The sequence below is a fragment of the Anastrepha obliqua genome, chromosome 2 (genome assembly GCF_027943255.1).
Source record: "Anastrepha obliqua isolate idAnaObli1 chromosome 2, idAnaObli1_1.0, whole genome shotgun sequence".
In the NCBI taxonomy this organism is placed as follows: domain Eukaryota; kingdom Metazoa; phylum Arthropoda; class Insecta; order Diptera; family Tephritidae; genus Anastrepha; species Anastrepha obliqua.
The window spans coordinates 128,082,971-128,109,523 of record NC_072893.1 but is presented as its reverse complement, the minus strand read 5'-3'; the positions used below and the strand labels follow the sequence as shown (position 1 = coordinate 128,109,523).

At 34.4% G+C, this 26,553-nt stretch overlaps 3 protein-coding genes across 12 annotated transcripts in view; 1 reads left to right on the top strand and 2 right to left on the bottom strand.

Moving 5' to 3' along the window:
* LOC129237704 (homeotic protein female sterile-like) overlaps positions 1-22,163 on the bottom strand; it is a 33,409-nt gene extending 11,246 nt beyond the window's left edge. The window contains exons 1-9 of one of the 10 annotated variants that reach the window (XM_054872594.1): positions 22,059-22,156; positions 21,640-21,851; positions 20,920-21,139; positions 15,052-15,243; positions 13,121-14,948; positions 11,023-12,325; positions 10,768-10,938; positions 7,034-7,153; positions 6,322-6,453 (exon numbers count right to left, since the gene is read on the bottom strand). In XM_054872594.1, coding sequence (XP_054728569.1) covers positions 6,322-6,453; positions 7,034-7,153; positions 10,768-10,938; positions 11,023-12,325; positions 13,121-14,320 — 2,926 coding nt within the window. In that variant the 5' untranslated portion in view covers positions 14,321-14,948; positions 15,052-15,243; positions 20,920-21,139; positions 21,640-21,851; positions 22,059-22,156. Of the gene's footprint in view, positions 1-6,321; positions 6,454-7,033; positions 7,154-10,767; positions 10,939-11,022; positions 12,326-13,120; positions 14,949-15,051; positions 15,244-20,073; positions 20,202-20,919; positions 21,140-21,629 lie in introns of those variants that run through there. The other 9 variants (XM_054872597.1, XM_054872592.1, XM_054872599.1 and 6 more) reach the window with 9 other exon arrangements.
* A 1,167-nt stretch (positions 22,164-23,330) lies between these two features.
* Positions 23,331-24,562, top strand: LOC129238516 (28 kDa heat- and acid-stable phosphoprotein). Its single transcript, XM_054873565.1, has one exon. It carries the CDS (start codon positions 23,582-23,584, stop codon positions 24,158-24,160), a length of 579 nt encoding a protein of 192 aa, XP_054729540.1. The 5' UTR covers positions 23,331-23,581; the 3' UTR covers positions 24,161-24,562.
* On the bottom strand, positions 24,563-25,639 carry LOC129238515 (ribosomal RNA small subunit methyltransferase NEP1). The gene is made up of 2 exons (XM_054873564.1): positions 25,305-25,639; positions 24,563-25,238 (listed from the first exon to the last, which is right to left on the bottom strand). The coding sequence occupies exons 1-2, from the start codon at positions 25,491-25,493 to the stop codon at positions 24,636-24,638; spliced, it is 792 nt and encodes a 263-aa protein (XP_054729539.1). The 5' UTR covers positions 25,494-25,639; the 3' UTR covers positions 24,563-24,635.
* Positions 25,640-26,553: the final 914 nt, after the last annotated feature.

Genomic DNA, 26,553 nt, shown 5'->3' with positions numbered 1-26,553 from the left:
GTTGTTGTTGATTCAACAAAATAATTTTTATAATGATTTTCGTATGCGAAAATTTGGTTTGAAATTTTTCTTATGAAATGATCTTAAAAAATGTTCCCTCGTTCAAATCCTTTAACTTTTGCTTACGTATCTTTGTCGCACAAGTTATTGTAATCTCTGATTTTCGGTGTCTGTGATGGCGAACATTTTTTTTGTTTTGTCTATTGCTTGTCATAAGAAAGTTCTCTTCAAGTTTCTTATATTCCCTGCTTAGCAGTGTTTTTGTTTTTTTTACATATCTAATGATTTTGCAAGCAATCACGTTTTTTACCGTTAAATAATTATAAATGGAACAAAACCAATATTTATGCTAAGACGTGTTTATTTTATTGCGTGACTGTAGTTGTTCTGTTGTTACGCTGCCTTGGAGGGGTACTGGAGGTACGTGCGCTTGTTGTTGTAAACCAGGTCGCGAGCGAGCATTCAATCAGCTCGATTATGGCATTTGAGAGTTAAAACATATTCATTCACATTCTTGATTTCTTCAAATATATCCTTCGTTTGCCGCTACTCATTTGTTCTTGTATTATCCCCGCATTTTCGGCTATTCGCACGCATCGCATTCCTCTATTTCACTCACTCTTCCCCTCTCTCCCAACATCACTATTTTCACTCTTGTATAGTACTCTATTTTTCTTGCGTGTTTGGAAGTGTGTGAATACCGTTGCCGTACGCTTCTTCAATATATTTCTTTTTAATGTTCTTTACATATTCAAGCTAAAATTGAAATTTCAAAAAAAAAACATATATATAGAATTTTTAATATTTTTGTAGTTGTCATCATTTCGCTATAACATTTTTGTCATATAATACTCTCTTTCATTTTGCTAAGAACAACATTTTCGCTCTATGGCTCGCGTTTTTTCTTTGCTCAAAAGTTGGCAAGCAGAAAAAATTATTTATTGCTGTTATATTTTATTTGATGTTCTTTTTGAAAATCTTACGTTGTAATTGAGGTGGTTGCTGCTGTTGTTGTTGTAATATTCGTTTCTTTACTATTTTCTTACAAAATGAAAATTAATATCAATCAATGAGTCAATTAATTAACTATTTCGTAAGCATATTTTTGTTTAATTAATTGATTTGAGCAAAAAAACGTGCAAACAATGTGTAAAGGGGAAAGCCGACAGCCGACAGCCGAAAAAATGAGTTACATTTAATTTATAAATATTTTAATATATTTTACTTTTCATTTTTCTCATCCTTTGTTACTCTTCATTATAAGTATTTTTATTCAAGTGACCCGTGTACGTATACGTAACGTTGTTGTTTCTGCTGTTCAGTTGTTTGTGTAGACGATCGACCAGTCGTGCGGTGCTCGTGTCATGCTGCGACCTCAGTTAGTCAATACTTAGCATTATAAATAATTTAATTGTTATTTTACAAAGTTCAACGTTTTGACTAACTGTAGCCTAAAGCTAGCCACTAACGCACAATAAATCCGTCAATCGCGTGGTACGCGAACGCATCCGCATTCATATCATAACAATATCACAACAGTCGTCCAACTGGAACCCAATCGATTGCCTCAATCAATATATTCCCTCCTTCTCTAGCTTTCTTTTGCCTCGTTATGTGCAGGCGTGGGGTGGAGTGGTAATTTACCAAAGTGTTTAGAAAAAATGTTACCTAACTCTACGACTCTCTCTCTCGCACGCCAAGCTCGTCACTCTTGATCGTATATATAATAATAAAAACTTTTGCTTAACTATTTCTGAGGCTGTGTTAAGGTAGAAAATTTTAAAATAAATTCAAAAAGAATAAAAATTCAGAAGTAATATTTTTCCGGTACTATAGAAATTCTTCCAAAACCGTAAATTAAATTATAAAATTATAAATTTAAACACAAAGTTGCAAGAAACAAAAAAATTTTAAATAGCCTGGACGGCTTTTATGTATGCAAAATTTGTATTTCTTTTTTTTTTTTTGGTATTATGGACTTATGCATTTTTCGCTATTATCGATGTGAATGAAAAAAGGGTCTAAGAAAAATAAAATACTGAAATAAGTAAATTAAACTAAAGGGCGTTTTGAGTAGAGAGTACACATTTTTCTAACACGTTATAAGGCACGACGAGCTTCATAAAAGTTCGAGCAAGAATATATTAGATTCGTTTCGAATGATACCCTAAAAAGAAATTGACCGGCGCCTAGAAAATACTTTTAAAATTACCAGGAAACCAGATTTCAGGATTTAAGCTTTAAAAGCTTGTACGGATCTTTCATCTGGTAAATATTTAGTCATTCTGATCACTCGGGATGAGATATAGTTTGCATTCTTTTCAATCGAAAAATTAAAACTCGAAAGATTTAGTACAAAAAAATTGTTTCCTTAAAAAATTCCTTAAAAATCCATTTGGACTAAACGAAATTCATAAAGTAGGTCTATGCATTTTTCGAAGTAAACTGGGATAAATCTCGAAAGATTAAAAAAAAAAACATTTCAAAAACCTATTTGGGCAAAACAAAGTTAAAAAACAAAATTGTTGAAGTTTTCAAACCACAAATTTTGTTTAGCCAACGAAGTTCGATAAATGAAAATTCGTGGAATTAATTTGTGTTAAATGATGTTCGAAATGTAGTAATCTTCCTTTTTTCATAGGGGCAACAAAGGCTAAATCACAAAGGATTTTGAAAAGAATCTTGGAATTTTTCAAAAATATATTTGGACTAATCCAAGCCAGACAAATAAAATAAAGTAGAAAAATAACTCTTTGAATGCATCCAAACTTTATGAAAAAGTTCGAGAAGTAAAAAAATTTATTGATTACTCAAAGGATACTTAGGCGAAATCTCTGCGGTATTACTCAAATTTTCTGGTACTCCTTAATGTGTGCCATGAGTAGACACAAAATGAATTTATAAAATATCGTGCACATGAAGAACTAAAAAAACAGTTTTCATTACAAAAATGGGGAGCTTTCCTAAGTATTAGGATAGAAATTTTAATAAAGTATACAAAAAAAGGTAGAATTAAAACACCAACCGCTAACCGTAGATTAATTAATTAGTTTTCGCCAAGTCATGTTACAGAAGTTCAGCATAAAAAACTCCGTATTTGCTTTCTGTAGTGGTTACCACCGCCTAACCACGTTAAATTGCTTATAAATTTATTAAAAACGTATAGTCTCTTTTTACACATTGTCTGCAAGTGTTAATTTTATATAATTGTGCGTGTGCGCTTTTTTATTACTTTACAGTTAGGATTGTTATTTTTTTTTTGTTTTGTACTGAATTGTTGCAACATTTTTCGTTTTATTTTTAAAGATTCATGTTGCTTTTATAAAGCTGTTTACAATTTTTACGTTTTTTTACCAGAAAATCGCTTTGTTTTCAGCAGATAATATTTCCAACATATTTCAAATGTGAAGCGTGAGAAAGCAGACGGGGCTGCGTATGATGAAAATGTTGAATTAGTGCAAAAAAAAAACTGATTTTTTGCTTTTTTATACGACGCTGTGTATGCGGCGAGATGATTGAATTATTGTTGAAAGCTTTTTATTTTCTTTTTGTGCGTAACAAAATAGAATGTGAAAATATTCTTTCTTTTAATGGTCTATTTTGTTATTTAATATTTTCGAGACAAATTTTGATTTTCTTGCTATGCAAAGTTGCTAACTTTTGTAACTGCAAAAAGTGAGGTTATTTCAACCTAATTAATATTTTGAATGAGTTAAAAAAATTAATAATTTAAAGGCCCGTTTTGCACTCTAGGCACACTGTACAACTGGCTAATGTTAGATTCAGTTAGTTATTGCAACAACTTCAAAAGAGTTAGAAACAAAATTTTGTTCACACTAGCTCGGGCTTATCGCCAATCATTTTTTAATACTAAATTGCATTAAAAGCAAAATGACGGAACTCAACTTTAAAAATCAAGTCATTTTCTTAAAAAAAAAATTATTTCTTTAGCTTAGAAAAGAGAGGTTATAACAACTTGACTACTATTAACTGATTTTTGTTTTAATTTTTTTTAACTACTTTTAGTAGCGACTTTTTAACTATCTAATATTTACTAACTAGCATGCCACTCAGATTTTTCAAAGCTAAATTGTGTTGAATACAATTTTTCATTTAAATGTTTTCCTTGAAATAAAAGTAACTTAAGGACTTCTAAAAACAAAACTTAAATAAAAAATATACAAGAAATTGTTTGTCTCTGTTGTTATATAACAAAATAAAAAAAAATAACTAAAGTAAAATACTTGTGAGTAGCTTTAAAGTGCCTTATGCTGCGAATGGTTGCATTTGGTATTCAACGGTTTTATAAATTTCTTTTAATACATAAGTATATACATTTTTAAATCATCCACATTCTTGTGCACACTTTTGTGATTTTATGCTACTAAAAATACTTTTTTTATCAGTCTCGCATTTTGCAGTGTTTTTTTTTTTATTTATTTATTTTGTTTTTGTGAATACGCCATTCGTTTTAGTAATATCTGTATATCTGCTTGGTTTTTGCTTAATACTTTTCAAAATAGCTGAATATTAAAAACAAAGTTGTTCTTTTTTATTTACTATGCTAATCCTCTGTGAATTTTGAATTTGTTTTGCAATTAAATTTAAGCACACGTTTAAATTTGTTTCCTTTTTTGGTTTTTTCTTTTCGTTTAAAAACCTTTGCACACATTTTTTTTTTTGTTTCTTTGCTGAGAATAAGCTCCCAACTCTGCTAAATGTATAACAGAAAAAAGTTAAATGCTTACGCTTGCTCTTTCCTCACTCTCCCTCGAATTCGCTCTCGCTCTCTCGCTCTCTGATTGGCTGCCCCCAATACACAATTGCTTCACGGTTTTTTCACTCGCATATTTGTTTTTTTTTTTTTTTTTTTTTTTTTGTTTTTGTTGGGTTAAAAGGTTTTTTAAATAGGTTTTTTTTTTCAATAAATATTAAAATGCTTGGTTTATACCCATGGGTTTAATAATTTAAATTTCATTAACTAATCGCACATGGGGTGAATAGTAGATTGCTAATTAAAAATTAATTAAGAATTTTTATATATATTTTTATAGAGAAAAACTATGAAAAGATTTTATAAATATATATATATTTTTTTCAAATTTAGGCAAATATACAACATATTCTGCTTGATTTTTATTGTTAACCCGGATGTTTTGTAATAAACGATTTTTTGTTAAAAAAAAAAAAAAATGGAAGTAAGAAATTGACATGGGAGATATACGGCGACATTTACGGTGTTTTATTGTAAAAATTATGTATAGCTTAGAAATTATTATTTCAGAAACTTTTAATTAATATAAAAATAGCGCAGGTGCAGAAAACATCTAACTTTACACCAGTTTGATGTAAAGGAACAATCGAAATTGTCGCGTCACAATCAGAATGACCTTCTGATCTGGCGTTTGCATTTATACGTTTGGTAAGAAAAAATGGGACTTCTTTGAATTATGCTCACCATTTAGCAAATTTAATTAGAGAAAAACTGCTTATTATAAATCTCAGATTTTCAATGTATTCCCTATAAATGCTTGACGTACTTTCACTTTTTATTAATCAATTGTAGAAATTCGAAACTCCAAAAAAGGTGTTCCCAAAGGAAATTTAATACAGCAAACTAAGCCATATGATGGCCAAACATTACGAGACCACAGCAGTGAACGCTTAAAACATATTTGCGAACCTTTATTCGGACACTGCTGTGAAGCCATAACATAACAAAGGATAAATTAGCCGTTATATTTAAACTTTGATAGTTCACGAAAAAAGTTTAACTATAAGTGCTCCCTCCCTGTAAAAGGTTCGTTAGATGTGATTCGCACAGATGTGACCATATTTGAGTGGGAGTATAAAATATTTGGCCACCATACGCAGCACATTGAAGTCTCCTAACTCACACTTTAGAATTAGTTTCCAACTTATATGCGCTGCTTAAAAGTATGCAACAATCAATTGTAGGAAATTTGAATCTCACATGAAAGTGTGTCTGTTATTCGAGATAGATAATTTAGTTGTAAACTCACATAGAAAATTGTATGTAAAATGTAAAATCAGTATAAGATCTGCAAATTAATAAATTGAATTTGCAAATTATTAATATGTTGCAACTTTAAGCAATTTATCAGCGCATTATTGTTAAAAATTAATTAAAAAAAAAATTAGTAAATAAAAAAATAAAATTAAAAAAATTAAAAAAAAATTACAAAAACAAGCAAGTAGAATATGTGTATCGATTTTGCCGTTTTCCCTCTAGATTCTTTTTTTTTCTTCTAATTAATCTATAATAAAAAATTTATAAAATTCAATGAAACGCGTCCTAACCTGCTTCGCTATCACTCGAATCGCTGGAACTGCTATCGCTTGAACTGGACGATGATGAATCGCTGGAACTGGAACTGGATGAGAGGCGATTCGTGGGCGGTACCGCTTCCACTTTATTCGATGATGATTCGTCTGTAGGAGATGGAAGAAAGAACAGAAATTAAAGAAAGCGAAGATGAAGTTTGTGGGGAAAAAATAGTATATCGATTTCATTGAAATTTTCAATTTTGTACAGTTACTTTCATTTTATTTGAGCGCTTTCGTAAAAAATGTATTATTAACAAGAGTGTTGTTGACGGTTTAACAGATTTAAAGATCGCTCCCTTACGTGTTGAGTAGGTTTTGTAAGTGGAGGTAGTTTTTTTGTGAGTTTTGAAAGACATTTTCGAAAAAAGCCAAATTACTATGTTTGAAAGTTTTGTTGAACTAACTGAATTCTATTGCTGTAGCGAAGGAAACACACACCATGATTCAATTTTTTCGCTCAAGAAAAACAATCTATTATTTAATTTTTTTCACTCACTCTAATATTTTTTTCTTAATAATTTTTTGCCTTTCAGACAAATTATAATTTTAAATTTGTCGCTCGATAAATTTTTCAGTAACCAAAAAATTAACTTATTTAGATTTGAACAATACATTTTTTTTTCATTGAAATTTTTTTCTTATTTAAACTTTTTGGTTCAATTAAAAAAATCCCGTTTTTATTTACCTTTTTTGGCTGTTTTCTTGCTGGTACCCAATTGACCGGTGACATCCTGTAATCGTTTCTCCAATTCCTGTTTTTTCTCCGCCATTTGTTCATCTTTAGATTTGCCAGACGGCTTTTTATCTATCAACGCGCGAGAGTTGAGAAAAGAAAATGAAATTTTATAATTAGTTTGGAAGCATGCAATATTTTTTATAGCTACGGAATTTTAATACAATTCTTCCATTGTTGTTAGTTCGCTGACTCTAATATAGTTATATTACTTTCATATTTCTTCTATTTAAGTCGTGAAACTGAAGTTGAAAAATACAAAAAAAAAAAACATTACATAATACTGCTAAAATATAAAACTATCCAAGTACTTTTAAGTTAGTGTATTTGAACAGCCCCGTTTAGTGCACAAAAATAAATCTGAGCATTAATAATTTTTAAAATGCAGCCGAAACATTTGGTAAAACTAAAAGCCTTTTACTTATGAAAAACATAACAATAAAACATACTGTATTACGCAAATTTAGCTTGCGTAGAAAGTGAAATTAAAAAGCATGCACAAGATCTTAAACACAAAGAAATATTAGTTATGCACGAACGAACAAAATTTATCCAACATTCCCTCGCTCGACTGTCGACTGCCGTCTTTTCAGCGCATACAAAAGCAACAAAAAAATTGGATAAAAATAAAACTTAACTTAATAAAAAAAAAGTAAAAATCTTAAATATAAATAGAAAATATATTTTCACCAGAGAATATCGGTACCTCAAATCTCTTTTGCATAGCCAATATCTTAATTTTTTATTACACATAATACGCTTAAAAATATGCCAACAAATAGAAAAAAATTGAAATTTTTTACAAAAAATTGAAATTTTCATACAAAAAAATGTAATTGAAAAGTTCTCTAGGGTTAAGTATTAGACCATAAAATTTTTTCCTTCTCAAAAAATTATATTTTTTAAAGCTAAGTATTATATAGTCCATAAAACTTTTTTCTTTTTTTTTTTTTTTGAAAAATTGTTTTTCATTTTTTTTTTTTTCGAAAAAAAAAAATTATTTTTGAAAGCTTTAGTGTCTTGGGAAATAGATATTTCCTAAACCGTTTTAATATAAAACTTGTTTTAATTTTGTTGGAAAGAAACTAAAATAACTTTGGTAAAATATATTAAAAACATGCGGAAGCGTTTGTTAAAAAAATTTTGCAAATAAATAAATGTTTAGTCAAATCATCAAAGAAAAGTTTTAAATAGAGAGAATATAATGTAAAAAGGTATAAAGAGATATTAATAAAATAAAAATTTAGGAACAAGCCAGACACATTTAAATTCAAGGCAGATTCAAAAAAGGCGCGGTGAATTTGCACACTTTCATACAATACGACAGTAATAGTAAAATTGTACAAAAAAAAAAAAATTCCACTCATTGTTTGTTAAATTTTAGAAAAGATTGCAAAAATCAAAAATTATGCCCATTGGGTCTGCCTTAAAGAAGCAAAATAAAAATAAATAAATAAAGATAACCAACTTCAACCACAACAGCAACAAATCAAGCAATACGATTATTAAGGTACTCAATTCTAAGTGAAGCCAGTTGTTTAGTATGTACAAAAATTACTTCAGTACTTGTAGTAGAAAAGATATAAAAAATCGTATGGTATGGTATTTTTTTTTTTTTTTAGTTAAGCTTTCGTTGGTGTTTAGTTCATCCAATTAACACAGTCACTACTATAAATATTGAATTATTCACTGGAATTTCATATTGTTTCATTCCCATTTTGTTATGTAACAGTATGCGTCCTCCTACTTTTTTTAATATTTCACATTTCATAGTAGGGGAATTCATATTAGTTACAATTTGATAAAAAAGAACGAAAAAACATAGGCTGCGGCGTTGTTGCAACACACACAAAACAGGCTTAATCTATGATTTTAATCATTTTAATTTAAAAAAATGTCTATTATGTGTTTGTTTGTTAAAAATTATGGTTTCTTATTAAATATAAAATTCTTTTCAAAAAAGTGGTCTGAAATGTTTTTATTCATTCACTATGCTACACCCAAAAAATGGAGCAGAATACAAATTTACAGTTTGCAGGTAAAAAAATGGGACGAGAAGATAGATTTTTTTTCTTAATTCAAAACGAAATTGGTCCTTTTAATTACTGAAGTTATATATAAAGTTGGGAGCGAGTGATAATACACAAGACAAATTAAGCAGTAACTAAATTTCTTTCTCGGATACTGAAATTAAAGTACAATTCGGTGTATAAAATTATTGCTTCTTGTGTAATTGATGAAGAAACCACTGTTTCGATGAATCGCTTAGTTTTAGAGAACGAAAATTTGTACTTTCTTATCTTTATACAAAATATACAATTCAGATATTTTTCTCGGTAAGAACTATAAATGTCCGAACCAAATTTAGGCATGGAAATAGCAGCAACGCCGGTAATTAAAATTTTGTTTAAGTAAAAGTAAATAACGGTTAGAGAAAAAGAATATGCCTGAGATACTAAAATGTTAGATAACAACCGAAAGCTGGTTTGGTTGGTAGTTGGAAACTTGTTATATACATATGTATATGTATATAGCTAAAAAGGGTGATTTTTTGCATTTTGTGTAAAATAGCAAAACATAACGACACAATTTTTTTTAACTAAATAGAGAACTAGCCTACGCTATCAGACGATGTGAATATCGATCAAGTGCTGCTATTCCGGCATTCCTAAAGTGGTTGGATAGAGGTTTATTTGCCTTTTAGCTTGAAAACTTCAATGGAATTCAGCAAAATGCAAACAACACATATGGCGAGACGGGCTAATGGTTGAGAACGTAAATAATATAAGATGTATTATATTATATATATGTATTATATGTGTTTGATTAAATGGTGATGTGCAAATATTTTTGAAACAAAAGTAAAATTACATCAAATCTGTAGAATAAAATACGTAAGGGTAGATTTCTAACTTTAATTTAAGCAGTAATTTTTGGGAAATGCTGCAAACTCGGATTTTGGCAGTAATATTTAAAATGGGACTAGTAAAGAAAAAAGCAAACTCAAATTGAAAAATCAACAGTAAACTCAGATTTTTTTAATTATTAAAAGCGACCAATAAAATTCATTTAAAATTAAATCCATAAACAATTTAAAATCCGAGCCGGCTTAAATATGTATGAGAGAGAGAGAGAGAGATAGGGGAGCAGTGTGAGTGAATAAAAGTTTTCAAACTAACTTAAACGTTGGAGCAACACCAATAACAACAAACAAACTCAAACAGGCGAAAGCTTAAGTTGAAAAAATGCAATTTGAATGCATTTTGCCCCGAAAGCGAGGTCACAACAAACACAATGCAAATCGGCAAAGTATGAATGAGGAAGTGTGTATGTGTGTAAGTGTGCGTGTGTGCTCCTTAAATAAACTTGAGATTTCTCTTTCATTAACAATAACACAAAAATAATTTTAGGGTCTTAAAAATCAGCAAAAAAGCACTAACAATTGTTGCGTATTTAAAAAAAATTATATTGGGTGGCTTTCTTTTTGGTATAGGCAAAAGCTGGTTGCAAGCTTCTTTGTATAATTTAACTATTTGACACTGTTCATTATGTTGCTCTTTCAAAAAAAAAGTATCTAATATTAGCACTTTTTAATATAGGTAAATATTTCTTCTCATCTTCCCATTGTATCGCTTTATTTTTTATTTGAATTTCTCTAGTAGTGCGTGCCATTGGGATAAACTTACAGTAGGGCTTACGAGTTTTTTTGCGTAGACAGGATGCCACATAGCTTTCCAGTTCTCGCAGCGTTGACGGTTTCAAAGTTTCGAAATCGATTTCGATCTCGTCTGGATTGGAGTCACGCAGTGAAGGTTCGCGATTTTGTATTATATGCACAACACGTCCAAGCTTGTCGCCTAAATCGAAAGGCGATGAAATAAAAATAATAAGCGGAATTAAAATTTTACACAAAAATCTTTCGGAGTTTTTAATCATTTTACCTGGCAGTTTATTAATATCTAACGATAGCTGTCGCTTTTCGTCATATGACATCGGCTTGGCGGTATCTTCCTCTTCCGAATCGAAGTTCATCACCTGACTTGGCTTCTTCTTGTTGGTACCGCGCGCAGTCGTGCCACTTGCACCGCCTGCCACCCCACCACCGCCGGCGTTTGCTGTAGCTGCTCCACCCTTCGTTCGCTTGTTTGCGCCTGCAGCGCCACCAGCGCCTGGTGCACCACCACCGGCCGCACCAGCTTTCGGGCCACGCTGACCCTTCACTTTGTTACCTTTACCACCACTAGCTGCAGCACCCGCCGTCGTGCCCGTCAAGCCTGCAGCTAACGGCGCTCCCTTGGCACCCACCGGTCCAGGCCCCAGTTGACCCATCGCCATGGCAGCGGCCAAGTCGGTTCCATGCAGATTCGCACCTGCTGTCAATGCTGCATTCACGCCCACACCGGAACCCACAACGCCAACTCCACCCGCTGGGCCATGAGCACCGCCCACACTAGCCAATGCAGCGCCAACACCAACACCTGCGCCACCCTTCTTCTTTTCTTTCAACTTTTTCTTGGCTTTCTTTTTGTTGGAGGCTTCTTCCATTAGTTTGCGCATCTCTTCTTGCAGGTCAAGCAACTTTGCTTCCAGCAGCTTTAGTTTCGCATTGCGCTCCTCATCCGAATTTGATTCGTTCTCGGTGTCAGAAGACTCATCCGAAGATGAGTCGCTGGCATCGCCACCGCCGCCGCCACCACCTCCACCGCCACCGCCACGTTTCGATGTAGTGGAAAATGCATGGTGGGCAGCAGCTGCCGCGGCCGCGTGCGCGTTTGCCACTGGTTCGTCGGGTATATTGGCGTAGCGCATTTCAAAGACGTCCTGCAGCTTGCGTCCCATGGCAACAACATCGTGATCTGGCGGGTTGTATTTATAGCAGTTGGTGAATATTAATCGCACATCGGCGGCAAACTCGGGCGCGCTCTTGTATTCACGATTGTCCATTTTTCGCTTCACTGTGCCAAGATCCATTGGTTTCTTGATAATGTCGTGGTAGTCGTGTAGCCCCAATAGCTCCGCATCGACAGGCTTGTAGAAAGGCCAAGCGTATCCGGAGTGCTTCTTGGAAAACAGCTCTTTGAGAATTTCATTACAAGATTTGAGTGCGTCGGAGAGTTTCTCCTTATTTTTAACAGCGCCTGGCACGCCACCACTTGCCCCTCCGGCAACGCCCAAACCGCCGGGCGCCATGCTGGCGACGGCCATTGGTGACATAGGATAAGCGGATCCTTGGAATGTAAGATCCTGCCGAGCATACAGAAAAAAATTAAGAACAATTTTAAGACCAGAAGTGTTTGAGCGGCTATACAAAAGTTTCAAAATTGAAAGCCATTTTTAAATTAAATAAAACGGAAATAAAAGGAGGCGTAGCGCAATAGCGTGATGAGCAATGCAATGAGCGTTCAATTTATGGGTTTTCCAATGTAAATTTACACAACGAGATGGAGTAGGTAGGAGACGAGGTGATATGGTGAGGCTAGAATATGGGCAAGGATACATGAATATAAAAATGGCAACAAAAGTTTATAAAAAAATCTCTTTATACATCAATTCTATTATTATATAATATATATATACAGAATTTACAGAATCTATTTTTTTTTTTTTTTTGACGAAATAAAACAAAATTAAAAACACAATAAATGTTGGACTTATTTGCTTTGAAGTGTATCCTTTAAAATTTTCTACTTTCCGTCATTATTTGCTGGCTTTAAAATTCTAAGTATATTTATGTTTACTCGTATACTGTGGTGGATCACATTAACTTTTTTATCATATTGAAATTCCGGAAAAATTATTAAATTTACTTAAAATATACTTAAAATGATTAAAGGTGTTTTTTTTTTGCAATTGTAATTTAAAATTTAATTACATCTCTGCTCTAGATGATGGAAAATATTAAAGGCATGCGAATAAGCAAATTGTGTTTTTTTTTTTCTTTTACAAAATTAGCAAATAATAAAACGCAATATTGTCCATCTCTCTTTCATTTCTTCTCAATTTCCACCCACTACTCTCAGCCAGCCAGCGCTCGCCTACCTTTTTATTCATTACCTGTCGACTGGATTCGCGTCTGGTTGCAATTTTGGCGCTCTTGGAATCGATTTGCGCATAAGGTGGCATTTCAAATGAATTCGCTGTCGGCGTCGTTGTGTCGGCCTTTCGCTTCACACCCTTCTTCATTTTCGCCGGCTGTTGTGGCGGTATTACCGCATCGGCTGTGCTATTTACGCTGCTGTGATGATACGCGGAGACTGCGGCAGCAGCGGCTGCTGCTGCTACGGCTGCTGCTGAGTTGGGTGCACCACCTCCGCTCGCAGTATTCACGCCACCACCACTGGCATCGAGTAGCGATGAATTAACTGCACCGGCCGCATTTACGGACGCCGCCAGGGCGGCACCAGCACCAACCAAAGAACCGCTTGCCACACTCCCGGCCGGCAATATGCCACCGGTAGGTAGTACTGTGGCCCCGGCACCAGCTAAAGCTGCGCCCCCACCGCCAGCTATAGCGGTAGTTGTTGTATTTGTGCTGCCGGGCACTGTTTGTGGTGGCACAGTGCCAATTGGCGGAATGGCGGGTGTAGTTGGGGCCGTAGTGCCGCCCGTCGATGAGACTGTGCTGCTCAACGCAGAGTGGGGGCGTGCAGGCGCACGTGGAGTCCCGCCTGTAGCTGCTGATGCAGCTGCAGATGCCGCTGCCGCACCGGCAACAGGTGTATGTAGTAAAGCTGAGCTAGGTGTGGCCGGTTTACCCGGTGGACGTGGTTTCTTTTTGCCACCCTTCGGTGTCACTGGCTCCAACTCGATTTCCTCCTTGGGCATAGCTTCGATTTTCTGCAGGAAGACCTTTTCTAGCGTCTGCGCCATAACAACCACATCCTCACCAGGTTTATTATATACGTAACAATTGGTAAACATTGTATTAAAATCTTGTATCGCTTCTTTAGCTGACCAATAGTAATTATTTTCAAGACGTTTCTTAATCGTACCCATGTCCATGGGATGTGTTATGATCTTATGGTAATCGGGCAGGTTTAATTTTTTCGCATCGACCGGCTGCTGGAATGGCCAAGAGAAATGATGTTTCCAAATTGCTTTCATCACGGTTTTGATGAGATACTGAAGTTGGTTTGTATTGCGACCGGGTCGATCGGGTGGAGGTATGGTCGGAGGCTGTACGATGCCGTTAACCGGCTCCACATACGGCTCGTCGCGTGGTGGTGGTTCCTGCGACATTTTCGCTTTTTTCTACTACACTACACTGCGCACACTGTTAGAAATCAGCAAAATGATTATATGATAATACTCGCGTAGGGATATTATTAATGGCTGGAGCGTGATTTCAAAATAAATAACTGGAACAGATTACGCTTTAAGGTCATATGGGCGCATGTGTTTCAAGATTGTTAGACGCTTCTTTGCGCAGTGAAGCTCTCGTGTTTTTTATATCTCTTTATAAAATTATGTTGAAGTGAATACGAAGACACACTTTTTTAAGGGGACGAGGCTACGGCTTTTATTGATAACCACTAGGTGAAGTTGGTGGCGTGTTTATTAGTGTAAGAGACTCAAATAAGCTCTAAAAATCAGCCGCTCGCTTCAATTTTAATTTTTCAGTATACAAAGTACTTCCCCTTTCACCTACTGCCTTTCTCGCTTCGATTTCTTGCAATCGCGAGCGCAATTAAAACTTCCTCAAATCCTTTTTTGCAGTCTAGTGTTATGGTAGTAGAGTAGTTTAAATGTAGCTCTCGAACCTTCCGATGCTTGAAATAGTGAACTACTACTTGATTTGGCTACTACTTTTGTGATTATTGTTGCTGCTGTTGTTATTGGCCGCCGCATCTTATGGCAAAAGGAACAACTGAAATTAGAAAAGCAATTGGTTAGGGTATTTCTTATTAGAAAATTTATTAAATACGATTTTGATATTTGAAATTTGCTTTGTGATTTTCCCTAACACTTACCACACATTTAGAGCAACAGAAGTAGTATTCGGGATCAGCTCGACGAACTGCACATTTTCCCACCACTGTTTTCGTTCTGTTTTTCACTAAATATATACTTGTGCAATTACAAAATTTTTGTGTAATCGATTGGAGGTTTCTTATTAAGCTGCATGTGGTCATGCAGGCCAAGTCAATTCTGGAGCATTAAAACTGAAATGAAAAGTATATTTGTATTATATAAAAGATATTGTATGGCAATTCATATGTATGTACTCTAAATATGATTTATTAATTTATGTGAAATTCTATAATACTTGTTCGTGACAGCCTGACAGCCCAAAACAAATAATCCAATAATAGTAAGTTAACGACTTTGTTATGCGCTTGCCGTTGAGCAATTCAAACACAAAAGTATCAAGGAAAAGGTGTCACCATATAAAAAAATAATTTTTAATATATCGCGCTAGATTTTCAAGGAGTGTATACGACACAGGTAAATGTAAATAAGGTACAATGCAAATAAAGAGAGATTTCATCTTCTAGTATAAGTTTATTAGTACTTGATGGGCCCTGAAGGAATCCATCTTAATGCCAATGTCCAACATATTGTATTTAAAAACAAATTTCTAGAAATAATATCGTAAGCCCGAAAAATTTAGCATATACATATTTTTGTGGTACAGAATTACTATAAGCTATACAAGTAATACCATATAAAAAAATATTGTTCTGTAACAAACGATGTAACTTAAAATGTATAAACTATAGCTCATGATCTTTTGTGTTCTGTACTCATAACTGTACCACCTAATCCAAACCCGGTTCTCTTAATAAACTTAAGATAGGGCTAAGAAATGTTTGACTTTAATAAAAAAAGGCTGTCTACCACATTTTCACGTTTCCTGACAACAAAAATCTTCGTTTTAGCAGCCCATATGTCACAAACTTTAGAAAAACTAAATATTTAAAATTATCAGGTAACGCTAAGTAAGCTAAATAGTATGCCTTTAAGCATCAGTCGTACACAACAATTATCAAAATACATTTGTGGCATCATTGTCCGACTGTCAAATCGCAAAGCTCGTTTCTATGCCTTCTCTTCGCTCACTTTTTATATTACAATATAAAAATATTTATGCGAAATAAAAGCACAACGAAAATAGCCAATAAGCAGTGGCCAGCCAACCAATCAGGCCGTCCGGCTGTCAGACAGCAACAGTCGTAGCCAAGGGCTCATAAACGTACGAATAAATTCACAAATGCATATATGTATATGTACATGTTCGCACGAACTTTACACACTGTTAACACTTAAGAAACTGGTGAAAATACAAAATAATTAAATTAAAAACCAAAAAATAAACCAAATAAAAACGTCACACACTACTCTTTGTGGTAGTAGCAGACGCAGAGCGCGACGTTGACAATTTTCAAGATATCCACTACTATCCGTTTAAATATGTATGTAGATATTTAATATTTAATTGTTATTACAAAGTTGTTGTTAGCGGCGCATATTACAAATCTGCTTTTATTCCGCAAATTTTTCGACATTCATTGGCAGATAGCGAAAATGGTGTAAAGCAGCGCGCAAATTAACACTTTCTTCTGTATATTCAACTATTACTTTTGGCGCAATCTACTGAAATCTCTTTGGTTACCTTTGATTTTGTGCAGAAAATAATTTCAATTAACAATAAGCAAACAAATGCAGAGGTCGTACATAAAATAAACATCTTCATTATCCCACTCGTTGACACAAATACCTCAAAATGCAAAAAAAATACTATGTATGTACATACATACATAAAAACCTTTTTTTTAACGAAAGCAAATTGTGTATCTTCGAAATTGACTTTTTCCAAAATGCATCTTCCAGATACTTTGTCGCCGCATAGCCCTTCCAATACCAATATGAGGGGGAAAGCATTATTTACATTAATAAAAATACTTATTATCTCCTTCTAACACTTGCTGTATTATATAGCATGTCGCACGCCATTAACCAGCTTAGAAAAGCCGATAGACAGCGCGCACTAGCGCACGTAACCATACATACATTTGAATATATGCATGTACGGGTATTCGAACGGAGCATTTAGGGTGACAGCCGTAGTCGTTCATTCGAATGCGGCCAACTTACGGAGCTGCCAGATTAATTGAACAAATTAGAAACACATTCACAGTTGCTTTCAACAAAATTAAACATCAATGCAAATTACTCTAATACGTATTCATTGAAGCTATTAGACTGTTACTATGAATGGTACTTTTAGGATGGGATGGCCACTCGCTTTTTTATAACAAATATTAGGAATTTTCCAAGTAGACTTACAGGAAATGTTGGTTTATAGTTTATTTTATTAAAACTAGCCCACCTCTATTCAGGGAAAAAGTTTTTGAGTTATTTATTCGTAACGTGCCAACCGAATTGGCAATAGCTGTTGTTGTTGTGGTTGTAGCCGCATTCCCCACGCATATACGGCGAATGCTGCTGGAATGACAGTCGTTGCCAGATATAAATTCGGGTTATTTCGATAACATAGAACAGACTTTCGTGGGAATACAGTAAGGTATGGTTGAAAATTGTGAACTTGAGAATTTTAAAACAAAAGATTGTTAGTTTGCTAATAACCATTAAAATTAAGCTTCAAAATACGTTTTATATTTTTATTATGAGTGAAAGATGATAATTGACTTTAAATAGTAGGCCCCTTCTTTTCACCAAGCGTTAGCAAGTGGCGAATAGATGAATCAACTGATTTGAATGAACATATCTTGGCAACGATGAAATAGAGCTGCCTTAAATTACATGTGTTTGTAAAATAGTGAGTTATACGAGTACCAGTTGTTTTCACATGCAAATTTAGCCGAGCAGGTAAGTGGCTTATAGGACTTATTTACAGATTAATACCCCACCCATCTTCAGGTTACATACAAACACCAGCTGATCTATATCAAATGAAAGCAGAAAAACTATGGAGAATATTTATTAGTAAATGCAGTTCTGTATGCTCTCTCTGTATTTTAAATGGTCTCTAGCACAAATGTAATGTCATTAATAATATGACCTGACGTTTGCGTGCATTTGTGAACATCCAGCCTGGATACGCAAACCAAGAAGAAAGCTTGAGTCATAAATTCCAGTAGCTTTAAGGAGCCTATACCGAGAAAAAAGTCACTGTTGTTTAAGTAAATCATTTTCTGGTTTTATAAATTTTTTTATTTATTAAAAAAAAAAGCACAAATTCGTAGCGGCGAAAATGCAAACGTGTTAATGCAAAATTTCACTTCTGGTTTTTGTTTTGCTCCGCCTTTTTATAAGAACACATCAACAAATTTAGCTTTTAACCAAGGCAGATAGAACAGGTAGTAGTAGTAGAACAAACACAACAAGAGCAATGCCATTAGTTTTTGTTTTAAAAAAAGGGGTATAAGGGGGGGGGTAGAGGGGGTATTCTACTTTCTAAAAGTGAAAACCTCACTTTTTGGCGGCTTATAGTTTTTAAGTTATTTGATTTCAAAATTTGTAAATTTCACCAAGAATCCTCCTATTTTGGTTATTACAACAAGCCGAAATACTGCCAGACATCATATAAATAAACAATTTTAGAAGATAATAAATGAATAAAAATACAAAATTTTACAAATTATTTGTATATTATATACGTCTATTCATATATATATATATATATATATAGGTATATTTATGGATATATGTATATATTTATATATATATATTTATATACATATATATATTAATGCTTGATTTTCAGTATATTATGCATATATTATATATATATATACATATATATTTTATTAAAAAAAAAATAGCGCCGCAGGCGAAAATTTGAAATAAAAATCGCGCGATTTTTATACTAGATACTAGACCGTCTATGGTGTCCACAGAATTTTTGCGTAAAACTTTCTTCTGCGTTCAAAAAAATAACCCTTAATAGTGCAACACCGTCTCCGCTGCACATAGGAGTTTTACGTGAAGCTGAACTGTATTTCGAAAATCATATCGATATTGTATTTATATATATTTATGAACTCAATATATACACCTTAGAGGTTGTAAACCCCCATTCCCTCATTATTCTAACAAAAAAGAGTGTGTGGAAATTATGTTCCTATGTTGCTCCGTTTTCAATCGCCTTCTATTTTTTTTTATTTTTTGCTTCTGGCAGCACTCCATTCAGCCATGCTTTTCAGTTATTGTTAATTTAGCTGGCGCGTCAAGTGTTTGCAAGTTATAAATGCAATTTAAATTGTTAATTTATGGTATATATTAATAAAAAGAGTTAAAAACGTGTGTATGTTAATGTAGTTTGAATATTTATTAAAATAAATGTGATAAGTGCACTTATTGTATCAAAATTTGGTAAAGGTAAAAGACAAATTTTAACAACAAATAACTTAAAAACTATTATTAATTGAATAGTGTTGGTGCTAGTTTTAGCAAAATAAGCACGAAATCAACATCTTCTGCGAATTTCATTGGAAAATTCGTAATATTTCTCTCAAAACAAGTGAGGGGGGAACGCATGGAGTCGTCGGAGCCCTTTAATGTACTCATATAATGCTTTAGAAAGTGTAATACAAATGGAAATTTATGAATATTTTTATGAATTTTTGCCAACATTTTACTCCGAATGGCAACATTATTTCCTACAGGCGATGACAAACAGTAGCAATAGTGGCACCGACACAACTCACAAATGGCCGCAACGATTCGCGTTTGTACAGTAGACAACTCTTCGGCCGAGTTCGGAATTCCCATTCGTCAATTTTGTTGTTGCTGTGCTGGCTGCCCACTGACACTACTTTGTTGTTTCAATCGTATGGGTGGCTCATCGTATGTTCATTCTTCTCGCCTATTTGTCGCACTCGCTATTCTCCTAAGCTACTCGTTTCTTTTATTATCGAAAACTCGTTTCGTCTCACCGAACAGTACCAGCAACAAGAAAAACACCAACACCGTCACTCACAAAAATCAAGGTAACACCACCACCACATATCGTTCAAGTTCGAACTCACCGTCGCACACCGACGAGAGGAAGTGAAATTTTTCATTCAATTCATGCCCAGATCTGACTCGCTTTCATGCACTTTTGTTTGCAAAGTTACCTAACAAAACTCATCAAATCCATATCATTTTTACAATTAAAATACAAAGCGATATTTCTCGCACTGTTATTTGAAACAAATTTCTATGTAAATTTATTTAAATTAACACAAAAACTTATTTGCAAAAACCTACTTCGCTTCGTGTCTTTCCACACACACACTTTACACAAAAGCAAAATGAACGACGGACGTGATGGATGAAAAGTGAAAAATTTACAACAAAAGCGCACAGGGTTCTGAATAAGCTAACGAGTAAACGAACTAGCGAATGTCCCCTAAAACCATCATGACATTAGCCATCACTTTTTCTCCACAGAAATTAACGAGGATTGGCGGTGTGCATACATAGAAAAAAGGATAAATAGTTGATTATCGGACCAAGAAAGTCGAAATCGAAAGCATGAGACGCTTTGGTGCTATCGTCTGGAGCCGAAATAACGAGCGCACTAACCGGACCGCCTTCAATTTATAAAACCATATATTCAACAAAATTCTGTCAGCGAACATTGAAAACGAAGAGTATCACATAATTGACTTTCTAAATGTTGCTATGAATATAATAAAATTGCATCAGATGTTTGTGCGATTACCAAACCAAATTTATTTAAATGACGCTTAATCATAAGATATACAGGTCTTTGTATGTTTCGTATACGTTATTTGTATTAGAATTGGCGCGCGAAGAAGAAATTGCCGCTAAAACGTAAGATAAATGTATACAAATATAATTCAGCACTCCACCATTAGTTATATTACCTGTTTTCACAATTCCGATCCAAATTGCTGCGGGATGAGTGCTGTTCACCTATATATAATTTGTTATGCTTTTACTATAATTTATCGGCTACTCCGATGTTGAGTTAATATTTTTATCTTCATATATTCTTTTAAATTCGATTTTTCATCTACGAACTTAGCAATTGTTATGAATTTTTAACACATTGTTGATGGCAAATTAACGATGCTGTGCACTTTGCTACATAGAGGAACACGGAAATAAAAACAAATATATCATATACAAGATCAACACATAATCACGGAGAACTGCAATACGTATTGACGATATTCGCGACTGTTGCTACGTTTGCCACTGCCTCTTTGCATTTAGCGTCCTTACAGCCCGCACCCACTTTTACTCTTTCGACCAACAACAAAAACTATAGTTTCACGAAGAATTAACACCAAAAATGTACGTCGCACTGCTCCGAAACACACACACATCAAACCGCATGCAGGGCTCATCACAACGCCAGTGGCAATGGTAGCAATCGCCGGACTACCGCCATTGACAGCAACAATACAACGCAAACCGAGTGAAATTTTCTTCACTTTTTTCTGATTCTTTTCGGTACTCTTTCGTCTTCGCAAAGTTTCTGCTTCTTCACATTGCGGTCTGATTTTGTGATTCTGTAGATTGTCCAGCGGAGTCGCACTTTTTCAAACACAATTTTTAGCCGAAAAATTACCCGCACTCACCAAATTCCACAAGCCAACGCTGAAGCAAGCGTTTAATTATGCTTTTTTCATAAATTCCAATTTATTTTCACAATTTTTACCATATATTTTTGCAATTTTCAGCACGTACGCGTTATGATCGAGACGCGCGTTTGCAAACCGTCAAATATACAATTTTCGAACAACTTCCGACATATAACGATCTCACTTATCGAAGTACAAATATCAACGTGCTACACAAAAGCGAGAAAGAGATAAATAGCAAATCATGAATGACATTAACCTACGTATGTGTACTAAAAACGAAAACGAAACAAAATGGCTGGCATAGTACGATTTTAGGAAATTAAATCAATTCGCAAGGACGGCAATACAACCAGAAATTTTATTAAATGCACATTTGTTATGAATTATTTATTATCAAAAGCTCAAGATTCAACCCCCTTGTAATAAGAACAGCATAACGTTCGATTTTTTGGCGAACACGCAATGCACTTCATGACAACGAATTTATTTCATCACAACGAACACAAAATTCAGGCTACAGGGTGACAATAATTGAGAATACTTACAAGGCGCTGTTATCTGGGTTGGCATTGAAATCCGCAATTAAGGGACGATTTTTCAGTACTAGTTTAACTGTGGTGAAAATTTCTAATTGAGTGTAAGCTTACAAAATTGAGCGTTAATTTAGTTTATATGGAAACCGTAGTTAAGCATGTTCTGAAAAACTGGCCCTAATAGGTAGACCTCAGTAAAAAATCTCATTTGAAATAAAATAAGTCTTCTATAGAAAAAAATAGCATAATTTAGATATTTTACAGAAAAAAAAATACAATTAAAAACCGCTTTTCCAGTTCTAGTTTAACCGTGGTTAACTATTTAAACTGATTTTAAGCAGGCAAAGTTGGAGATTTCAACTTAGTTCTAATGGAAAATATATTTCAACTAGCAATGAGAAACTTGCACAAAGGCAATCGAAAAGTTAAGTTAATAATAAACTAATTATTTTTGTACTAAGGCATAGAACCACTTTGATCTCAACAATCTTGAGCAAACTGAAGTATCAGTATTATATTTGTTCAGATTTTAAATCTATTTGAATTATAATAAAAATATGAGTATTTTTTATATTTTTAAGCTTGATTTAAAAAAATTATGTAGTTATGAGGAGTACGGATAACATGATCGCACAAGTTAATTGAATTTTTAAGTTGAAATACTTTACATTTATATTTTAGATGTTCGTAATTTTTAATTTAATACCAAAACATTCCTTTATTTTTACTAATACATAGTATTACATTCTTATTAATTTTGTTACTGTCCATTTTTTTCGAAGGCAGTAAATTTGACAATCAAATCAATCAAATTTTTTTTCTAATTTAGCTATTTAATAAGTGTTATTAAAATGTTCTACGCTTCACTCCAATGCAAATTTGAATACATCGAAGGTAGATCAAGTAATTCGTACCAAACGACACGAACGGCGGTTGCATAAAAGTGAGTTGTCTTTATAACTCTTTGAATGTCTACGTTGCACAAATAATTTTTCTCTTTTTTGACAGCTAATACGCATTTTCAATTGTCCAGAGCATTATGATGTGTAAACCTAACGTAACTGAATTTGTATTTGAAATCCATCAAACATCTAAAAACATTACATCTACAAGTACGGCAGCCCTTCTCCTGTTCAGTTCTGCCAATTTTAATGAACTGAAAATCGACTATAATGAACTGTCAAGAAGGCAACAAGAGACTGTAAAACAATTCGCTTAAATCGGGAAGAAAGACGTGAAGAATCTTAAACACATTGTGGGCTTGATTAATTACGTCTCAATTTGTTCCAAAAAATCATCAAACTGATAAAGCAGCGATATTCGACCAACTGAGAAATTGCTGCTACTACAGTAGACATATTCACACTTAAAAAGCCACCGACTAACCAAGCCATAGCTGTAAAATGCCACGCGGAAAGTATGTAAACCACAAGGGTAGAAGCCGCCACTTCACTTCACCTGAAGAATTGGCAAGTGCTCGAGATGAGTCCAGCGAAGAGGAGACGTCCACAGAGGGTGAGGGGGATGACGAGGCTGCAGGTACGAGCAAATCTGCACGCTCTAAACCAAAGCCACGCGTCAAGAAGGCAAGTGGCGGTGGTGGGACCAGCAGTGATGAGGATTCGGATGAAGAATCATCCGAAGAGGACGATCGCGATGCACGTAAAGGCGTTGCTTCCCTCATTGAGATCGAAAATCCTAATCGGGCAACAAAGAAGGCCACACAAAAGTTAGCGAGCCTAAAAATGGAAGAAGCGGCACCGACTAAACCAGAGCTAACACGTCGGGAACGGGAACAAATTGAAAAGCAAAAGGCGCGTGCGCGGTATGAAAAATTACATGCTGCCGGAAAAACGACTGAAGCCAAAGCAGATTTGGCACGTTTGGCGCTTGTGCGTCAACAGCGTGCTGAGGCGGCAGCTAAGCGTGAAGCTGAAAAGAAGGCCATTGATGAAAAGAAGTCGACCGGTAGCAAGGCTTAAAGGCACTGTCGGCTGCCTGCCCATCTGGGAACGCGGCAATTCACTTCGAGTTTTAAATTTCATCTGTTTTTTATATACATTTTTTTTAATGCGAACGCAAGAGAAACTCTGTTTTGTGTGAGGCACACGGGAAAACGTTTTATATAGTCGAAAAACCATACCCATCCACTAACTAAAATACAAACTTATTACAGTATACTAATGCAATATTTAATGAAATTAAAGAGGACTCGCCTACCAATTGAAAATCGCCGTTTTGAAGTAAATGTCTGTGAAAACCGTTACAATAGGAAATGAGATACGCTCATAACAACGTGGGAACCCGTTGTAATATGCTTGTGAAATTTATACATATTGAAAAGCCTAACATTAATGAACGAATAAAGCCACAAAAACTGCTAATATTTTGTAGATTCAATTTTCTTTTATTTTACTTAATTACTAAGTAAGCTGTATTTATTAGAATAATACAATACTACACAACTCCCCAAACTTCCTCAAAAGCACTGCACAGCTTGCTACACGCAATGGCAGCTGATAGTGGATAATTGCTTATAGAAAATATGCCCTCTGAGTAGTCAGGATTTAAAACACCATGCGCAAAAGCACCCACAATCAGTACTAGGGGTTCCTCGGCAAGCTCGTCTGTGTTTTCTCCATTCTTTTGCACTTTTGGCACCAAATCCCGACAGTTGGCAATGAGTTTGCCGGAAAAAGACATGGCGTACTTTTTACAGCCCACTGGCAGGTGATCAGTTATAGGGTTCTTTATAACCTTCATCAACATTGCGGAGGTGTCATTAGCGCGAACAGAGAATTTGTGCAGCAGCTGTACCATTAAGCCGGCAAAACGTTTAAACGTGCGTGGTATACGCGTTTGTGGATTGATTTCTATTAGAACATTATTTTCAGTGCGCACATACACCTGTAACAAACCGGCGCGGTTCAAAGGTGAGTCGAATAGCATTAACAAGCATTGATGAGTTATGTCTGGGCGGCATTTACCAGGGTCACGATTGTTTTTCCGTAAAATGTTTTGGTGATCATCACAGTTAAGCAGTTCGAAGACCCTACCCACCTGCAAAGAAAAATGGTTGGTTTTAATTTAGTTCGTTGCTTTACTCTCAAGACAATTACTATATACCTTCACCGTCTCCAATTGTGCACCCTCCAAAACAATTATTAGACGTTTTTCCAATGCTCGAATATGTGTAGTCTCCAAGTGTTTTTTCTTCAAATCGAATTCGGGATCATCTTGTCCAACAGGCCCTTGAAATTTACGTTTCCTTTTTACGCCTTTGCCACTTTGACTACCCATTTTATTAGCGCCCATAGCAAAACTTTATAAATTTATTTATTACTGATGTGACACGTGCGTAGCGATGTTTAACCAGTTATCAACCAAACGCTTTAAAAATAAAAAATCACATAGCAAAATGATAACTAAATGTGGGCAGCAAATTACAAAAAACGAACATATGACAAGGCCGCTGCTAGGCACAGGGTGTATTCAATTTATAGCACTGAATTTGATGATAGTGGCATTTATTTAAGCCCTTAAATTTATTTTACACATAAATTATACTTTGGGTAATTTTTATCGATCAGCTGGAAAGTAAATGAAATAAATAGATTACTTAATTTACAGATTGAACTGCTTATGTTTGTTTGCCGTCTTTCAAAATTTTTGGCTAAAATTATGGTACTTAATAATAGCATAGACAAATGCCGATATTAATCGGGACTACTAGGGCAGTTAATTCTGATTAAAATTGTAGTGTGACAAACGGTTGTTACGCGGGCTAGTGAGGTTTTTTTTCATAGAAATTGAATTCGTGGCATATGTTAGTGTTGTTGGTTTTGTGTTTTAATTATTATCAACGATGTGAAGAAAAGGCAAACGGAGGCAATCCGTAAACAATGTATCTGAGGTTGCAAAAAATTGTGGCAGGAATATGCATGCGAAATTCAATATTACATTATTACAATAACAGGACTCTATGGATACACGCTACTTTCTCTAATATGTATTAATAATATCTAACAAAAATTTGATTAGAATTATGTCTACAAACTCCTTTAATAGCTGGCGTCAATTTTATTTAGTTTTTACTTTGACGTTTCTCTTTACATTCGTAATAATAATTATCGATAACATCTATCATTCTTGGATATTATTAATTACACATTCATATAAGTTCGTTCAATCAGATTAATAACGGGTTTTCTCAACACTCGTTCCCAAAATGTTGGGAATTATAAAGCTTCTTCAGAATCCCTGCCTAACATCTCCACCAAGTTTCATTACCAAAATTATTATACTTTGCCTACATCTAAAGACGTTCTTTATCAAAAGAAACATAATTGAGCTTGGCTTATTAATCTGCAAAAAA